We start from the raw sequence: 18,692 nt of genomic DNA on the forward strand, positions 1-18,692 counted from the left end.
TTCATGTGGGTTTCTATGTGACATTTATAATTTTTCCATGGACTATTAAAAAATGTAAAAAAAAAGTGATATATACATTAAGATATAGTTTAGATGCATTATTTCTATGTATTTCTTTTATGTCATAAGAAAAACAAATACTTTTAAAATCTAAATGTATAAGTAATAACATTCAGGTATTTTAAATAAAAACTTCTTCTTTTTTTTTTTTATAATGAAAAAAAAGCGTAGTGCGTATGTCACCGTGATAGAACTGGGGAACCTGAGAAGCAAAGTTACTTGCCCATTGCTATATAAATACAAAGAAAAGACAGGAGCAAAGCAAGAAACAAATCATTGACTTCCATTTCAGACTCACTGTCTTCCCAGGACTAAATGTGAACCTTTCATATGTTGTGTACATTCTAAAGTATTTTTTCCCTAAATGAAAAATCAAAATACACCTTTTGCTTTAGAGGAGTGCAATAAAGACAACTGGAAAGGAAGGACAGAAAACTGTCAACAAAAATTCTAGGTTAGTACACACTGGCACTAGCATATTTTCCTTGGTTCTCAAAAAAAATCTGGAATACGTAGAAATAATGCATACAGTGTTCCCATATATGTCCGGCATGCACTTCTTCAATGAAATTTTCCTTTACGTCTTTATGAAGAGTTTACTTTTATTGTCCTTCTTTACTGTTAGCCTTTTTTGCTGCAGGGCTCTTTGATGATCTGCTCTTCACTCACTATCTTGGTAGACTTTCCAGCAACATCCAAGGAACTTTCTTTGGTCAAAAATCCTGAGTCTGCTTTCTTCTGTCTCTCTACTCTGAAATGAAATTTTTAAAGATATGTGACCACAACACTAAGCAGAAAAGTCAGTTTAAGTTTAAAACAATTGCAGGTCAAATTTATTCTGAGAAAAAATTACAGTAGGATACAGTAGAATTTAGATGGGAAAAGATTTCAGTATTGTTAAGCTTGTAGTATGCATTAGATACTTTCTTCAACTGATTCCTTAACAATGAATAAAAAACTATAGTGTTTCACAGCAATTACTTGGAATTGTCTTTCACAGTGAGTAGTCTACACTTGCTTCACTTTTGATGACTAGGAGCTATTATTTATTGATTGACAATTCTGAACTGCAGTACTATTGCTATTCAAGATACATTTAAAGTACTTATATATAACTCATGAGTTTTTTTATCAGAAGAAGGGAAAGTGGAGAATAGTGAAAAAGGTCAAAGATATCTCAAACCCCTAATTTGTCAGAATTCTAGACAGCAGTCCAGCATAATGTCTTCATATTACATTAATAACAACAGGGAGAGATTACTTGTAAAAGCATAATTATAACTTAGCCAAATTTTGGGTGGGTAAATCACATGCTCAAAACCAGTGTGCAGCAGAACAAGAACTGCCACTCAAGGTGGGCACCAGAAACAGGCTATTATGCTCTCTGGAATTAAGAACACAGTAAAAAGACAGTAGCCCTGCACAGAACACAGGCTTATCAAGATTTAGGAGCTTAAGCACTGCCCAAAATAGCTATACTAGAAACTGACCCAAGAAAACCACATGTAAGAGTGAATAAATCATGGCAGATCTAAACTATTTATGTATATTACTAGCTTTTACCTCATCCATGTTTAATTGAAAATTTTCTATGCCTTAAGCTTAGGGCCATACATCTCCAATTCTCCCAGTGTCATCTTTACACTTTCATTGAAATCCTGCTGTCAAGCCACAGTGCAATTCCTATTTTTCTTGTCTTTTTAATGTATCTTGAACAGGCTTTCAGCAAAGGGAGTTCATAAACCCTTTGGATTAGTCTTGGCTCTGGGACCTTAAAAGTCTTGTGAAGAGTGTCCAAACATGTCGAGGAACCTGAGTATTGTTGTCTGACTGCGGAACATGTTTTTTCCTAGTAGATCTAAACCCAGCTCCTGGTAGTGTGAATGGCTCCTTCATGCCATTATGCGTACACATCTACTCTAATGTGTCTACTAGTAAGAAAATAAATGCGTACTTAGAAAAACCCAGCATCACGTGTCAAAATCACTCTGGGTTAAGTAAGATGCCAAATAGTAGAAGTCTTTGAGCTAGCACAGCTGTGTGATCACTTGCAGAGTCACAGATCACATGATGTTCCTGTCTGCTGAAGAACAGACTGGTTGCCAAGTAAGAATCAATAATCTGGCAAATTCTTCACCCTGCTGGATACACAAGACTAAAATGATTGAAAACTTAGTTGTTAATACTGAATTTCACTGGATTTTTTTTTTTTTAACAAATGGACATTTCCTTTTTAATTACTTTAATGATTTCCAAAAATAATTTTGTCTTCTTAGAGATTCTATATTAAGTTCTATTAACAACTCATTATTAAAAATACTTCTGTGCATGTATTTGTGCAATATCACTCACAGTTTTTTCCTTCATTAATTTTGCTAATCTAAAATATACTAATATAAACTAAAAATAAAATCCCTAAAACTAGCAAATGAGTTGTAGATTAAACTTAAATAAATAAATGAAATATATATGCAAAATAGTACCTGCAACTAGCCCTTAACTGATAGCTATGGGCTTAAATTACCTCTTGTTCCCCTAGAAACACACAGAACACACTTTCAAGACAAACCAAGTTACTTGTTTTTACAGTATTTTTTAATTAAACATTTTAGAAACAAGCTGGTGTTTCTAGATGTTATGTTAGGGTAGCTATAAAAGAGTAAGAGTTTAATTCTGACATCTATTTTGCAATCAAATGAATGCAGCTACACATATGAGCTACTACTAAAACAAATACATGAATATATAGAATGGTAAGCTTTAAATGTTTATGCAAAAGCTTACACACTTGCCAGAAATCCCTAGCATGCATCCATTCTTTTTTTAAAATACTAGTCTCAATCTGTAACAAATCACAGAACTTCATAGTGTTTGTTGACAAGCTAGTGTACAACTTGCTTTCATTTCCACATTGGTTTACAACAGTCTTCAAATACGTCCTGTAGGAACTCCTGAGATCACTGCTTTATGGAAGGTAATTTTTGCCAATGTATACCTGGAGTATGTCACATGTATACCAAAAGGGTTTGGCTCAATTGCTCTTCTCTGTTTAGAAGATTTAATTCTTCCTAATAGTTCTGCACTTTCGCTATTTCAATGTGTGTATTCCATGTGATGGCAGCAATGAACAGTCTAACTCAGTGTGAGCATTTGTGGCATTCCTTCCATTTCCATTAAGGAGATCTTTCCTGTGGGTAGTCTGGATCAGCTAGCCTTGACAGCTTCTGGGAAAGAATGGGATAAGAAGTTGTTCTATTGTGTCCCTCAGCCACATGATGGAAGGGCACTAGGAGCCAGCTGAAATGGGAAATATGTCTGCTTCCAGACAGAGCTCTCTGAGGTTCCTCAGGGCAGGCAGGGAAGCAGCAAATTGCGTGAGTGGCCAAGTAACAAGTGGAAGGACAAGAGGAAAAAGTCTCAAGTTGTGCTAGTGGAAGTTTAGATTGGATATAAGGAAGATTGAAAGGGTTATTGAGCATTGGTACAGGCTGCGCAGGGAAGGGGTTGAATCACCCCTGGAGGTATTGACGGACTTGGCAGTGCTAAGTTATTGCTAGGACCTGATGATCTGAAAAGTCTTTTCCAACCTAAATATTTTTATAATTCCATGATCCTGGTCATGAAAAGCTCAGATAGCTCTGCAGCTGCTGTTGTAGTTTTAGCCAGCTGTTAGGCCAGCACTGAGTCAAAACCCTTCTGTATGTGGAAGGACTACACAATTTGTTCCAAATTATTGCCAGAAAGGGACTGGAATTGTGAAAAGCATAATAATAAAATGAATATGCAACTTCTTTAGCAAAAAAAAAAAGGATTTGATACAAATGAATAAGCAAAACAAAATACTTGGGTTTTGAACTCCAAATTAATGAGCAAAATGTTTTAAAGACCACTTCCTAATAGCAGACAAACAGAAAATGCTATCAAAGTCAGCTAACAAAATCATGAAAATGCACAGGCATATAAAAAGGAAGCATACCATATGTCCACCAATATCTGGTACAACAGGAGCATTAAGAAAGCCATTAAGATAGTGTCCCTATTGTGCCTAGGTATACAATAACATATGGTTCATTTCCTGCTTCACCATGCATTTCCTTGCTTTTGTTTAGCATCACTGATTTAGAGCTCAATTAATATCATTTGTGCGTGCATTTCTTTGCAGGATATCTTAAAATTCTTTATTGCTGCTTAAAATTATTTTTTTTTTAGTGTAAGGGCACAGTAATTAATTGGAAGAACTAGACTGAATTATTTTAAGGTAGAATTATTACTGTCTTCTTGTTTAAGTCCTCACACAATTTGCTATGATGATGCTACAGAGTGACATTACAAGGTTGTTGTTGGTTTTAACCAATGAAGACTTCCAAAGGCCAGCAGTGTAGATTAAAGGCAAAATAGTAAGGAACTAATGTCACAGTGTTAAAGAGAGTACAACAAGAAATACACGATTATGTACTGATAAATGTCCACCCGTACATGCGGAAAAGAGAAAGAAATCAAGATATCTGAAAGATTTTTCTCCTTTCTGGATATTTATTCTTGAAAACCTAAAGAAGACTAAGGAATTTCAGGACTCCCCCCAGATGAGATTAAAATTATATGTAAAAAGCATTGTCTCTTTCTGTGGTAATTACAGATTTCACGTGCATCAAGGAAGAGCTGAATTTTCCCACACTAGCTCAATCCTACCAAGTTCTCAAAGGAATATTATTAATTATCTTATCTGCATTTTAAAAAGAGTCATATACTGTTTCATGACTTTGATATAGAAAATAAAATTAGATTGAAATTAAAAAACCCCACCAGCTTCCCAGATGCTAGCACAAGAAAAGTTTAGATCAAATAACTGTTTATACCAAATAGCTAATATCCTGAATATTTAATTTTAAAAGATAAAAATGTGAGAGCTGATTTAATAATAATAATAAATAATAACAAACATCAGTCCAGATTCACTAGGATTTGCCATTTACTGTCTCATCCATGACAGTTGTGATATACAGTACTGTTCAAAAAATCATGCATTATTTCCAAGCATGCATGGAGAAGCAAGGGTTCTCTGCTATGAAACCAAATTAGAATGAAGAAAGGAAATCATTACAAACTTAAGTTAGTATCTTCACTGCTATAAATTATACATCAATTTTAGACATTTATTAGTGCCTAAAATAATTTTCTCAGCAGAATTACAGGTTCCTGCCCATTTTACAGTAACATAGATTTATGTCAGCTTCTGATTTAATTAAAACACATTTGCCATTTACTATTAGGGGGCTTTTACAGACCATGATTGAACATATGGATATTGAATTAGTTTTCATATCTTTACAAGGCAGAAATTGCTTAGACCCTGTGTAAATTCATCCACTGTATGATTCCAGTCTCTAAAAATGCTATGTGAGTTTTCAAACAGTATGACCTTTTCTTTAAATTTTGTGTTTCCTTTGAGAGCCACAAGACACCAAGTAATATTTTTTTCCGTATTTCTAATTCAATTATTTTTACTTCCTTGGAACTCATGCAAAATTATGCTTTTCTGATTTTCCTTAGAAGAAAAGATGTGTTTTGCCATATAATTATATACCCTTTGAACTTTAAAATTTGTCTCAGAACGAATACCCCTAGTACATTTCTGGTACAGAGTATTGCGATAACTAATAATGAAATTTAGTAAAGCAATAGATTTAATATTTTTGAAAATGACAGAAATGTCAGTTTTGATCAAACTTTGCTGTAAAATAGAAACAACTATTTTCAAGTCAATCATTGTAGTTTTGCCAATCAGAACCAGTAATAAGTATTTCTGCAGGTTAAACAGTTTAAGTCACCCACTTTAAACACTTTAAGAGCAGCAGAGGATGAACATTACACAGTGGGTACCTAACATAAAAGGAATCCTTCAGACTCATTCATAAAGTCAGGTCTTGTTAACAGCGAGTTTTTCCAAAAGAAGGATCATTCCCATTTATAACATAACATTTTCACTATTCTGGCACATTTAAGATCACCTTTGAAAAGATCTGTTTTTCTTATTTTTTTTTCCTATTTCTCAGATAACCACACACTTTTACTCAGTTGACTTTGCATAATGACTTTCTTAAATTCTAATGTTTTAGAATTTGATCATGCTAAGTTATGGTATGCTCATACTTATAAGAAAGAAAACCACCTTTCTGAAAAAAAAAATCCCACAAAAAAGAAAAAACAAAACTAGACCCAACTTCCTTTCAACTACATGATAGAAGAAAAATGTATCCACTCTCTTCAACAAAATGGACACAAGAAATAAATAATTTCACATCTTTAGGAAATGTCAGAAACTTTTTTGGCTTTTCTACCTTTGTTTTTTTAGAATACTATGAACACAGTGGAATAAAACAGAATATCTGTGTCATCTGATCTTACAATGAAAGAATGCAGAAAAAAGTACATTTTTTTCACAGCTTGCTTAAAACTTCAGTGTCCTTCACTTTTTCTGTTTTATGCAATTTGTTTCATCTTACAATAAAAGAACAGGAAATGCCCTTATATTTGAATACGAAGTATTACTTTTGCTATTGCTACGCATACATTAAGACAAAATGCAAATTAGTTTCACCATTATTCTCTGCAAATCATTGAGTTTGACATTTGAATTGTAAACACTCAAAATTTAAAAGTAAAAATTGAAAATGAGATGTCAGATATTTTAAATAGTGACTGACACAACACAATCAATAAGTTTTTGTGGGTTTATTTTCATATGGTCAGATTAAACTAGGGAAAAAAACCCAAACAAACACCATGAACTTTTAGCTAAAGTACTTACTTATAAAGAAGGTAGGTACTCTAAGTGACTCTTTTAAGACTTATAAGTAGATAGGATAAGACTTATTTGTGTAACATGCTTTAATATTTCTTTACGAAATGCTTCTGATTGCTGAACACAAAAACAGTTCTTTTAGTCCTACAAAGGAAAAGATAACAATATGTAGAGACTTTTCTGTTTTAGGAAATGTGATTTGCATGAAAGGCTTTTTGTAGACATCTTTACTAATAGCTGAGTAAATGATAAGAAAGTACAGCTGGCACAAGCTCTTTCCTCATTCCTTTTTCACATATTAAGATTCACTTGATATAGTAGTATTTTTGCCTGCATAATCTCCAGGCCAATAAAAACATGATCATTTCCCTTCCCAGTAATTACATGGTCGCTAGGTTCAATTTAGTTCCATTTACCCCTTCAGAATTCTTAACTTTTAACAGTTGCTCAACATGCATCTTCCTTCCTTTCTCTTACTTCTTCCAGGTAGAAAAGATATTCAGCTCTGCAGCAGACATTTACTTTCCTCCCCCCTCCTCCCCTTATCCATTTCCTATTCTCCATCCAAATTTGTCTTGAAACTAAGTGGGTTATTTTCCAAATCATGTCAGGTAGTTTCTTTGTTATGTACATTTTTTTTTGCTCTCTGGAAACACTACATGGATATTTAAACTGAAAATTAAGTTCTCTTTGAAATAAGGAAAAATCATGTACCCTCAATAAAATAAACCACTTAATTCCTGGAAAAACTACTTCCTGTAATGCAGTATCATGCAATATTATGGCTCCTAGTTATAGTAATTGAATGAAAATTGTACAAGAGTTCTAAGAAACACTGAAGAGCTCTTCAGTACACCATGTTTTTCCTTGGAACATTGCCCAAAATCACCTTTGACAGTAGTAAAGTTTGGTATCTCGTGAACTAGCTGGAGTATAAAGAAATACCATGCACTACTGCTGTGCTGTGATTACAAGCTTTGCAACAGTAAAAGCAGTTCTTCTAAAACTTGGAATGCTGAGAGACAGAATATGAATGTGCACATTACAATTACTTATTCTACTCCCTTCCGTTCCCCCCAGCTTCAAATTCTGACATGATAGTAGCTACTATCTCACAAGCTGTTAAAGACAGCATGCAGCTAGAAAATTACCTAACTGTAAGTCTGAACCTAGGCTTTCAAGTACCACAAAGCACTAATCTCTAGCTCCCTGGTTTGTAAATTTTTGACTGCTTAAGTCATGTGGGAGCTGAAGTGAAAAGCAACAAATGATAATGGTAATCTGGTAATGTGAAGGTTTCTTTATCTAAGGACCTATCATGTCTGATAAAATACTACAAGTACTCTCAGGACCAGTAGAATTATCTTAAATATGCAAAAAAACAAGGGGAAGGCATTAATACCTAAATGGCAGTTAAGCAGACAAGGACAAAAGCAGACCAAGAGTAAAGCAGTTAAGACAAAAGATAAAGTACAAATAGATAAGATAAAGAGCAATTTTCCTTTTTTTTTCCTTGTCCAGTTTTCCTAATGTTTTATTTACTTACCAGTGTTTATTTTTCCTTGAAAAGTAACCTATCCAACCATTTGACACATTCAGAAGCTGGAGCATATGCAACTGTGATTTTGTTGAATATTAAGATGGAATATTAGCAGTTCAGATTGCATATATTTGAGGTAAATGTCACATCATCTGCAATTTTATTTATAAATTTCACTGATAGGGAAGGTCTTAGATCTCGAACATTCTTGGTTTCTGTATCAGTATAGAAATCCTGTGATTTTTTATTTTTTTTTTTGTCTGCATAGGTTAATTTAATCACTATTGAGATTCTCTTTCTGGGTGTTGCTTTGCAATTCCTTGATTTTTCATATCTCTAAATATTTTACTGCTTCTAAAGACTGAATCCGCCACAGTATCCTTAGATGCCTGAAAGCCTCCACTGTTTAATAATATTGTTGTAATTAAAAAAAAAAAGTTTATCTTCCTATTTACATATCAAAAAATAAATAAAAAGAAAATTGGAATGACATGCTATGAAGCTCTTCTGTGACCAGAAACATAATACAGCTTTTTGTTATATTGTTAAACCAAGCAGAACTGATTCAATATATTCTCTTTATTTCCTGAAAATTATGAATCACAGCAGGTGATTCAAAGTGAGCATCATTCTGCTGGGATCACAAATAACAAAAGCAGGTTGAAAACACTGTCTGCATAGTAGATGCTAGACTTTAGGAATTTTACAAGCTTGTATAGAAGATACAGAATCCACATGGTTGTTAGAAGGTAAATGACACCATCACAGGATATGTAGAAGTTAGAGGCACATTCACCATCTTTGTTAAATTTAATAAGAAAAAAAAAATTAAACCAAATAAGCTATTCTTTTCATCATATGGTTCTGAATACTGTTGATGTGTTGTAAGTGCTGGATTTGATCAGCTTTGTGCCCGTATAATTCCATTAACATCATAAACTGATGCAAGAAGGGTACTTTTGGAAGCAGATGCAGGGACTATGAGAATGAAGACCCTAGGCCCACTGTAGGAGAGGATCTGTTTAGAGACCATCTTAAGAACCTGAATGTGCACAAGTCCATGAGACCTGATGAAATCCATCCGTGGGTCCTGAAGGAGCTGGTGAATGAAGTTGCTAAGCCACTAGCCACCATATCTGAAAAATTATGGCAGTCAGGTGAAGTTCCTGATGACTGGAAAAAGGGAAATATAACCCCCATTTTCAAGAAGGGGAAAATGGATGACCCGGGGAATTACAGAGCAGTCAGTCTCACCTCTGTGCCTGGCAAAATCTTGGAGTAGATTCTCCTGGAAGGCATACTAAGGCACATGAAAAACAACAAGGTGCTTGGTGACAGCCAACATGGCTTCACTAAGGGGAAATCCTGCCTGACCAATTTGGTGGACTTCTATGAAGAAGCTAAAAGTACTGTCGTGGTTTAAGACCAGCCAACAACAAAGAACCACACAGCCGCTAGCTCACTTAAACCCATTCTTATGACAGAACTGACAGAAAGGGGCAGAGCAGTTGACAACATCTACCTGGACTTGTGCAAGCATTCGTATCCTGGCCTGCATCAAAAGGAACGTGACCAGCAGGTCAAAGGGGGTGATCCTGCCCCTTTACTCTGCTCTTGTGAGACCTCACCTGGAGTATTGTGTGCAGTTGTGGTGTCCTCAACATAAAAAGGGCATGGAACTGTTGGAACAAGTCCAGAGAAGGGCCACGAGGATGATCAGGGGCCTGGAGCACCTCCCGTATGAAGATAGGCTGAGAAAGTTGGGGCTGTTCGGTCTGGAGAAGAGAAGGCTGCATGGAGACCTCATAGCAGCCTTCCAGTATCTGAAGGGGGCCTATAAAGATGCTGGAAAGGGACTCCTCATTAGGGACTATAGTGATAAGACAAGGGGTAAAGGGTTAAAACTTAAAGAGGGGAAGTTTAGATTGGATATAAAGAAGTTCTTTACTGTAAGGGTGGTGAGGCACTGGAATGGATTGCCCAGGGAAGTTGTGAATGCTCCATCCCTGGCGGTGTTCAAGACCAGGTTGGACAGAGCCTTGGGTGGCATGGCTTAGTGTGAGGTGTCCCTGCCCATGGCAGGGGGGTTGGAACTGGATGATCTTAAGGTCCTTTCCAACCCTAACTATGCTATGATTCTATGATTTTATGATCTGTGAACTACCAGACATACCCACAAAAATAAAATAAGAGATTTAAAGGCAAAGATTAATTTAAAGCTCCTTTGTATCTTGTTTTTTAACTTCTTTTTTTCTTTATTATCTTCCACTGTAAAATTTCACATAGATAGATATATCTCATTGCAGTCTTTCATATGTGCTTTGCTATGTGGTTAGAGAAGTAACTGTATGCATATACCTGATTAAAATACTGTGTAAATCTATATACATTTTCGATGTGACCTTTGGCCAGGTTTCAAGCTTCCCAGTAGAAAATCAGAATTTACTTCTTTCTACTGCTGACCTAATGTAGCAAAAGAAGAATTTTCAGAAAAGGAAAAAAAAAAAAAATAAAGAAAAAAAGAGAACATAACTGGCAATCTTAAAATGAAAAATTATTTACAAATATATAAATATAACTATTTCCCAACAGTCTTTATGTAGCAGAACAGAACCATTGCAATTGGGGTGTTGCACAAAATCCAGAAAATGTTATTAAAAAAATGTAGTAAGAAACATTCTCAGAAAAATCCCCAATATAAGAACAGAAGCTAATAAGGTTTGTAAAAATACACCTCTAAAGAAGATGGCTTCAGGTGGGTGAAGTGACAGCAAGATTGATTCAGTGAAAAGTTTTCATCAGAGAATCAATATTCAAAACATCAGGTAAGAATGGCTAACTTTTGATTAGTTAGAGACAAGTAGTTTCTAAATAAGCTGAAAGCAGGACTGGAAGTAGAAGACTTTTGAATTATTCCATTTATAAAATTCATTGCTTTTCAATTATCACAGTAATTTTTTCAGTGAGAACATGTTGCTCTCTTCCTTGAAAGGGAAAAATTTATTAATTATGCAGAATTGAAAAGTGGTAAGATAATGCAACAATGTGATGTAACAGTAAAGAAAAAACTATTAAGGAAATTGATAACACAATACTTATTAGAATCATAGAATACTTAGGGTTGGAAAGGGCCTTAAAATCATCTAGTTCCAACACTCCTGCCATGGGCAGGGACACCTCACCCTAAACCACTATCTTACACTGTGATTTTTGTCCATGAGGTGAGAGGCATCAGTCTATTATATAACTGCATGCTTCAGCCCTCCTTCTTATGATGAACGTGAAAAACTGGGGTTTTCAGTCTTGAAAACCAGGTTTAGTAAACGCATTAAATAGCTCTTACATTTCTCTACCTGCACAGGAGGACTCACAACAGGAATTTTCTGGCTATGCCCAAGGTGTCAGGGATGGACATATGACATTTCAGGCTAATCCAAAAAAAGCTGCACAGGAGAAAGCAGAAAAGTAATAGCAATATAATTTTCTGTTTTGCAAGGCACTACAACTATTAGAATATTTATTGTAACCTTCTTAGTGCTGCCTTTATAATCAATTACCTATACTGTTTTGTACATTATTTTCCTTTAAGCCTTCTTTGTGCTATGTACATGCAAAAACACATGCACATATCTACTGTAACATTTTCTGTTGAATTTTCTGTCAGCTGAAAAGCATTAGAGCTCTCACTGTCTCCTGAATTAAATGTCTGTACAGGATAATTATATACGTTTCTGTGAACACCTAAAATGAGCCTTTAGGGCAACTTTCTAGCAGCTTTTTTGAAGCTGTGCAAAACAGCTAGAACTGGCATCAAGAACTGTTCTCAGTTTTAGTTTACTAAAATTAGGAGTTGTAAATATTTGTAATTGCTTGCAAGTTTGCAGCAGATAAAATAAAGTACTCATTAGCACTTTACTCATTAATGTAAATATAAAAAGAATTCACCTCATAAAGAAAGACATCCTAAGATGGACCTAAGGGAGTAGCACTATTTTGTCTAAAGATATTGGACTTAAATAATTTCCTTCTTTTTAAATTCCGAACCCTAATTTGGCACCTCATCTATTTATATAACATGTATATAGAGGCACACCTATATTTGTAGAATTATTGAATAGTTAGGGTTGGAAAGGACCTTAGGATCATCTAGTTCCAATCCCCCTGCCATGGGCAGGGACACCTCACACTAGACCATGTCACCCAAGGCTCTGTCCAACCTGGCCTTGAACACTGCCAGGGATGGAGCATTCACAACTTCCTTGAGCAACCCATTCCAGTGCCTCACCACCCTTACAGTAAAGAACTTCCTCCTTATATCCAATCTAAACTTCCCCTCTTTAATTTTTAACCCTTTACCCCTTGTTTTATCACTATAGTCCCTAATGAAGAGTCCGTTCCCAGCATTTTTATAGGCCCCCTTCAGATGCTAGAAGGCTGCTATGAGGTCTCCATGCAGCCTTCTCCAGACTGAACAGCCCCAATTTGCTCAGCCTATATTCACAGAGGAGGTGCTCCAGTCCCCTGATAATCCTTGTTATTATGGTATTACATTTATCCAATAAAATTACCACATCTTGAATGTTGAATGCAATGTTTACTGCATCTGAGAGGAAATCACACAAACCAAGAAAATGGTTTGCAGCACAGGAAGGATGTAAACAAATGCATGTGATGGCTTCCACAGAGCAGGGCGCATATAATGGAGTGAACAGGAGTGAATCTGTAACACAGAAGCTAGGGATCATCAGAAGAAACCAGAAAAAGGCAGGGTTAATCCAAGAAAGGATAACTTTTAACAGAACACAATTAAGTCTTAAGACCTCTTGTAGTATGCTGTTACAAAAGCTTTACAAGGCTCCAGAAAGTTACTGAATAATTTAATAGAAGAGAACTCAATATAAGTCTTAGAAGATACCATCTCTGACTGAGAAGTCCTTGACTTTGACTTTTCAGGAATCTGGCACTGTACTGCTGAAATGTATGTCTACCTTTCTGCTTTGCTCCTACAGACTTACACAAATCCACTTTTGTCCACCACTAGGAATAGGAATGCCACTTTACATGGAACTTTGTGTGATGTTATTCTGTTATATTCATTAAGCATTAATGTGGACAGAAAACAACATCTGAAAATCAGATTATTTTGTTTAGTTTGATACTTAAATTTACATGAGAAGAATTATAAACGTGGCATGCGTTCCGGTAGGACTTGGAGAACTTTTTCTTTCAGTTATTTTTTTCTCCAATTACGTTTAAGACACATAGCCTCTCTGACCAGTGAGAAACTTTCAGACTTCTAAGCAGAGGATTTTATTATACATGACATCTGTATCAGTGTCTCAAAGTGCTGGAAAAGACAGCGTAATCTTCTGTATTTCAGAATGTGATTTCTTTCTGTCCAGTAAAATCTAGTGGTATTTTGAATATGTTATGACTTTGAGAGTAAGTTACACTTTCTTCTTTGGAAGACATCTGGCTATATTCACCACTATATTTCATTAAAATCAATGTTAATTTTCTTATTGATTTGATGAATTTAAGTAATTAAGATAATTTTATCTCCTTTTTGAGATTAAATGTAGTCTAACAAAATGTCAAAATAACATATCCATGTTTCTCACTTAAGAATTAAAATCCATTAGAATAGTATTGTACTCTAACAAAGCTGTACCTTGTTAAGATGCACAAAACTTGAAACATCACAACTGTCTTGCAACTTCTCTATATATACTGCAGCTTCATATAACATAGCTCATTTGGCACAAATTTTGCAGCACTGTTTCTCTGCCTCTACACTTTCTCATAACCCCATCAACAGATATTTCATTTTTCATATCTTACAGAACCAGCTTCAGTTGCAAGCTTCCTCCTTAAAAGGGGCCATGGCACTAGAATATAGAAGTACATCTTCTAGGCACTTATAAAGATCATTTATCATTCAAATGACAGGTTTCCAGGAACTTCTGCAGAGTGCATTATTCCTTATAAATCCCAGTGGTTGGTCATACATCACTTTCTAACTAGGGTACTTCTTTCCAAAATCTCACTTTCCTATTGCATCTCTTAATTGCAACTGTATCAATTTCTTAATTATTCTGAATTCATGTACTTTGCAACAAATGACAAGTTTTCTTCGAAACAAATGACAAGTTGTTTAGTTCCGGGTAGAAGTATTAATTTTTTCATTTAGCTCTCAAACACTAGTGTTATTGTGCTCCTGAAAATTTACAATTTGTCTATTTAAAACTACAATGCAGTAAAGAATATACATTCATATTTACTAATTAGCTTATTAAATGAAATTACATGTCATCAAAACTTGATTTGTGTTAAGTAAATTGTTTTGCTTAAATTATAAAATTTTTATTTCTTCAAAATTTAAATGTTGATTGTCTGTTTCTTTATATGTAGGTCAGTGCCTGCAAATACAGTTCTATTGAAAAGTGATGCTACTACAGCTACTATTGTACTGGTGGGATTATACTGCAGCCTGTGGAATTAAGGCATTGTGTTGTGTGAGTCTTGTCACAGAATTTCAGTTGGTAATGGTGGTCACTATAGATCTGTGATGGCGCTTCAAAAAGATATCATGTTTGTTGTGGGTGTTTTTGTTTGCTGTTGTATCTTTAAACATACCTCCAGTGTGGGCAAGCAGACAAAATCAAATATTTAAAAGGACTCAGCAGCTTCTTTCAAGAAAAATGTATAAGATACACTAATTATCTTTTGCAAGTGACAGTAAATGCAAGTCACAGCAGAATGCTTTCAAGTATGTAACTGATGAATGGCAAACATGTTACCATAACAGAAGTGTATGCAATGTAAGTTTTAACTTTTTTGGAAATACTGCTGAAAAGAAACCTTGTAAAAACGCTTCACATTGCTATCTGAAAACTGTAAGAAAGTGACTCCTCTGCTCTCCAGAATAAAATATAACTGAAATATGTGCTGAGAGGTGATAAGCACATTGAAAAGACTTAATTAAAACTCTCAGGAATAAAGAAAAGAAGTACTAACACAGAAACTGTCATGGCAAATTATCTGTTGAAGAATTTTTAAGAACCAGAAGATACACAGCTGACTACAAAAAAAATGTTTTAAAACTCTCACCAAAGAGTGAGATTAGAACCATTATACACATTTATCATGGTCAGTATAAGGTCAGCCACTTACTCTGATGCATTCAGAAAAGTTGACATTTAAAATGATTTTTAAAAAGAAGTGTTTTTCATTTATACCTGTTATGCAACCAGTGTGGATCTTTCAAAAACATTTCCATAAAATTACATTTCAAGATTATAATATTTAATATCAGCAGTAAAGAACTTGGATGTTTAATTACCAAGATATTAATTCTATTAATCATTCTGCAAATGGTGTTTGTTTTTAGTGACAGAAAATTTCAGGAAAGATCAATTACTCATTTTAAGAACAACCATGCTAATATTCCACCTTTTTGATTCCTTTATTTAACAAAATCACCCGCTACTTCACATTAACTTTCAGAATAATACACTGGTTATCTCCACATAAGAAGCTTTATCACATTATAAGAAGCTTATTGTAAGAAGCTTAAGAAAAAAAAATCACATATTGAATCTGTTGTCTCAAAAAATGTTAGTGATTTTACCAAATACTTGCTCCACTAACGAACTCTAAATAGTAAAGTGAAATAGAAAGGATGCATCTTGTTCATGGACTCATATATCAGGTTTTTCCTTTTGTATCTCTTATAGTATGAAGTCAAAACACCTGTGCTTACCAGGGTAGCTATTTAATTCAGATACAAAATACAAAAGAAGATAATGGTAAATAATACTCTTTGTAGGTAAGTAGACAATAGCATACATACTGTTGATACTGAAGGTAATCAGCATAACATAAAAATATCATTATATATTGAATTTATATTGAATTTATCCAAACCCATAAAAAGCAATGTAGGTGATGCTGTCAGCATTACTATATTGTCAGTCTGTGGAAAAAAAGAAAAAAAATAAAACCAGACTTGGATTATTGAATTATTAAGTCTTTTTTTCTAATATAAAAAGCTACTTCTGTGCTGATATTAAATCGCTATCATGAAGAGTTAAGCAACTTTTAAAGCTTTAAAGAAACTAATGAAAACTTAATATGAGGAGCTAAGTGCAGAGAAATAGGCTATAATTTCAACAGATCATTGATCGAAGGCTACTGTTTGGCTTTTCAATTTAATAGAGAGGACAAATATAATTACAGAGTGTTCTCTGCAAATCAAAGAGCATAGAAACTGTCTTTCTGTTATGTTCTGTTAAATGTTCATAAATAACCCATTCACCACCTCCTTATGTTTGCTTCTGCATAGGTTCAATTGAATACCAGAAAACTAAAAACTAGAGATGTGAAAAATTTTTAGAGCTTTTATGCATGAAATCAACATAGCAGTGTCTTATGAAATGCCTGCTCAAAATCAGCCTGTATCATTAAATTTTAGAACTATCAAACAAAAACATTTTGCACAAGTGTATTTTCAAAGAGCTATAGGTGAAAGAATTCAAAAAGAATGGAAATTTGATTCAGACACTTTCTAATTTAATAAAAAAGATTATAAAAAATCTTAAAAGAAGCAATATTTATCAATTCCTTTCCTTATTTAATTTCTTAATTAAATTCAGGACCTGGGGAAATACATTTTTCCTTCTGCATCTGACATGTAATTCCTCAAAAACTGTACGAATAAAACCAAGTTATTCAACATTTTAATAAATATATCATGAGATAAATTCATTGTTGATGTGAATTTAGAAAACATTAAATTTTGGGAATGAAAGATAAAGAAAATATATTTAATTACAAATTCAAATTTTCTGGAAGATTGATACTAAAGCTATAGAAAAGCAGTATCAGTATTTCTTTACTTTGCAGAAGTTAATAGTACCATGATGCTGTACAGTTTTTCCTTTGTCTTGGATTTTTTTATCTGATAGAATAAGTATGCAAGATCTTGCTTTTGCAAAATTATTATATAGAATTATAGAATCATAGAATAGTTAGTTTTAGAAAGGACCTTAAGATCATCTAGTTCCAGCCCCCCCGCCATGGGCAGGGACATCTCACACTAAACCATGCCACCCAAGGCTTCATCCAACCTGGCCTTGAACACTGCCAGGGATGGAGCATTCACAACCTCCCTGGGCTCAGTGTTCTTTTCCCATATTCATTTTACACAACATAATATAATTGCTCATGTTCACTGAGATAGTATCCTTGTGTTTCATGGTGTCCAGCTTGGTAGGCCAAAAATGTCAATATTTTCATCTCTAAATTAGAGGGAGCGTTGCTGTTTAGAATCAATAGAATCAATGAATTGCAATGAAAACTTGCGACTCATTTGCCAAGACCTACTGATCCACATTTTTTTTAATGGCTGTCTCCACTATGGCAAACTAATACAAATATCGATCTAAAAAGCAAAATAGAATAGAATATACTGGAATATACTAGAATAGAATAAAAAAGAGAAATATCCTTTCAGGGTATTTAATGTCCCCTTTGCAGTGGCATCCTTTTGTTTAGAGCCAGCTTTGAAATAAACTTTCCATTTTGAATTCAATGCAAGCATAAAATTTAGCAACTTTGTTGAAGACATAATGCATCAATTTTTAGCTATAATTTTGTTCCTTCCACAAGAGATGATACCGCAGAGTGCGCACCCATCAGATTTTGCACTCTTTGGGCTTTGTTAATTCCAAATCTCAAGTATCTAGCTTTATGTTACTGAAACCTTCACCATTTGTCATTCCCTGAATAGCTGGATCTACTTAAATACTTTTTTTTTTTTCAGAGTTATTTAAATTATTATTTCAATACTTATTCTATAAATTTGTTCCTTAATGCTGTTGGTAAGTTAAACAACTGTATAATTTTAATTAATTTTTTTTATCCTCCAATGTGTGTAAATAGCTAAAGAAATATGATCAGCTCCTTGGTTGATGGTTTTTGGTCTGTAAATACAGAACATGGAAAAGAAAAACAACTCAGAGTAATTAATAACTGCATATTGGCTTAACATCAATGTTTGATGGCTATTAGGAAAGGCAGGTTTTCAGTGAATGAACATTAAAATAGATCAGATAAGATTACTGCCATTGTAAGCATTTGAATATTTCACTTTTCATACAGTCTGAAACTTTTCCAGATGTCAAATTTCATTTCAAGGAATGAAGACTTTATATTTTCTTTTCAGATTATGCTTCCATGGAGGTAACTTGTTTACTTCCAACAACATACTGAATGACACCAGGTAACTGA

General features: G+C 34.2%; 1 protein-coding gene across 1 annotated transcript in view; it reads right to left on the bottom strand.

The window, feature by feature from the left end:
* Positions 1 to 721: 721 nt before the first annotated feature.
* The window catches only part of LOC130592820 (coiled-coil domain-containing protein 102B-like), a 136,140-nt gene continuing 118,169 nt past the window's right edge, over positions 722 to 18,692 (bottom strand). The window contains exon 6 of the mRNA XM_057397390.1: positions 722 to 811. Coding sequence (XP_057253373.1) covers positions 722 to 811 — 90 coding nt within the window. The remainder of the gene's footprint in view (positions 812 to 18,692) is intronic.

This window comes from Pezoporus wallicus, unplaced genomic scaffold, assembly GCF_028554395.1.
Source record: "Pezoporus wallicus isolate ANWC-B61680 ecotype Strahan unplaced genomic scaffold, APGP_CSIRO_Pwel_v1 contig_227, whole genome shotgun sequence".
Taxonomy (NCBI): Eukaryota; Metazoa; Chordata; class Aves; order Psittaciformes; family Psittacidae; genus Pezoporus; species Pezoporus wallicus.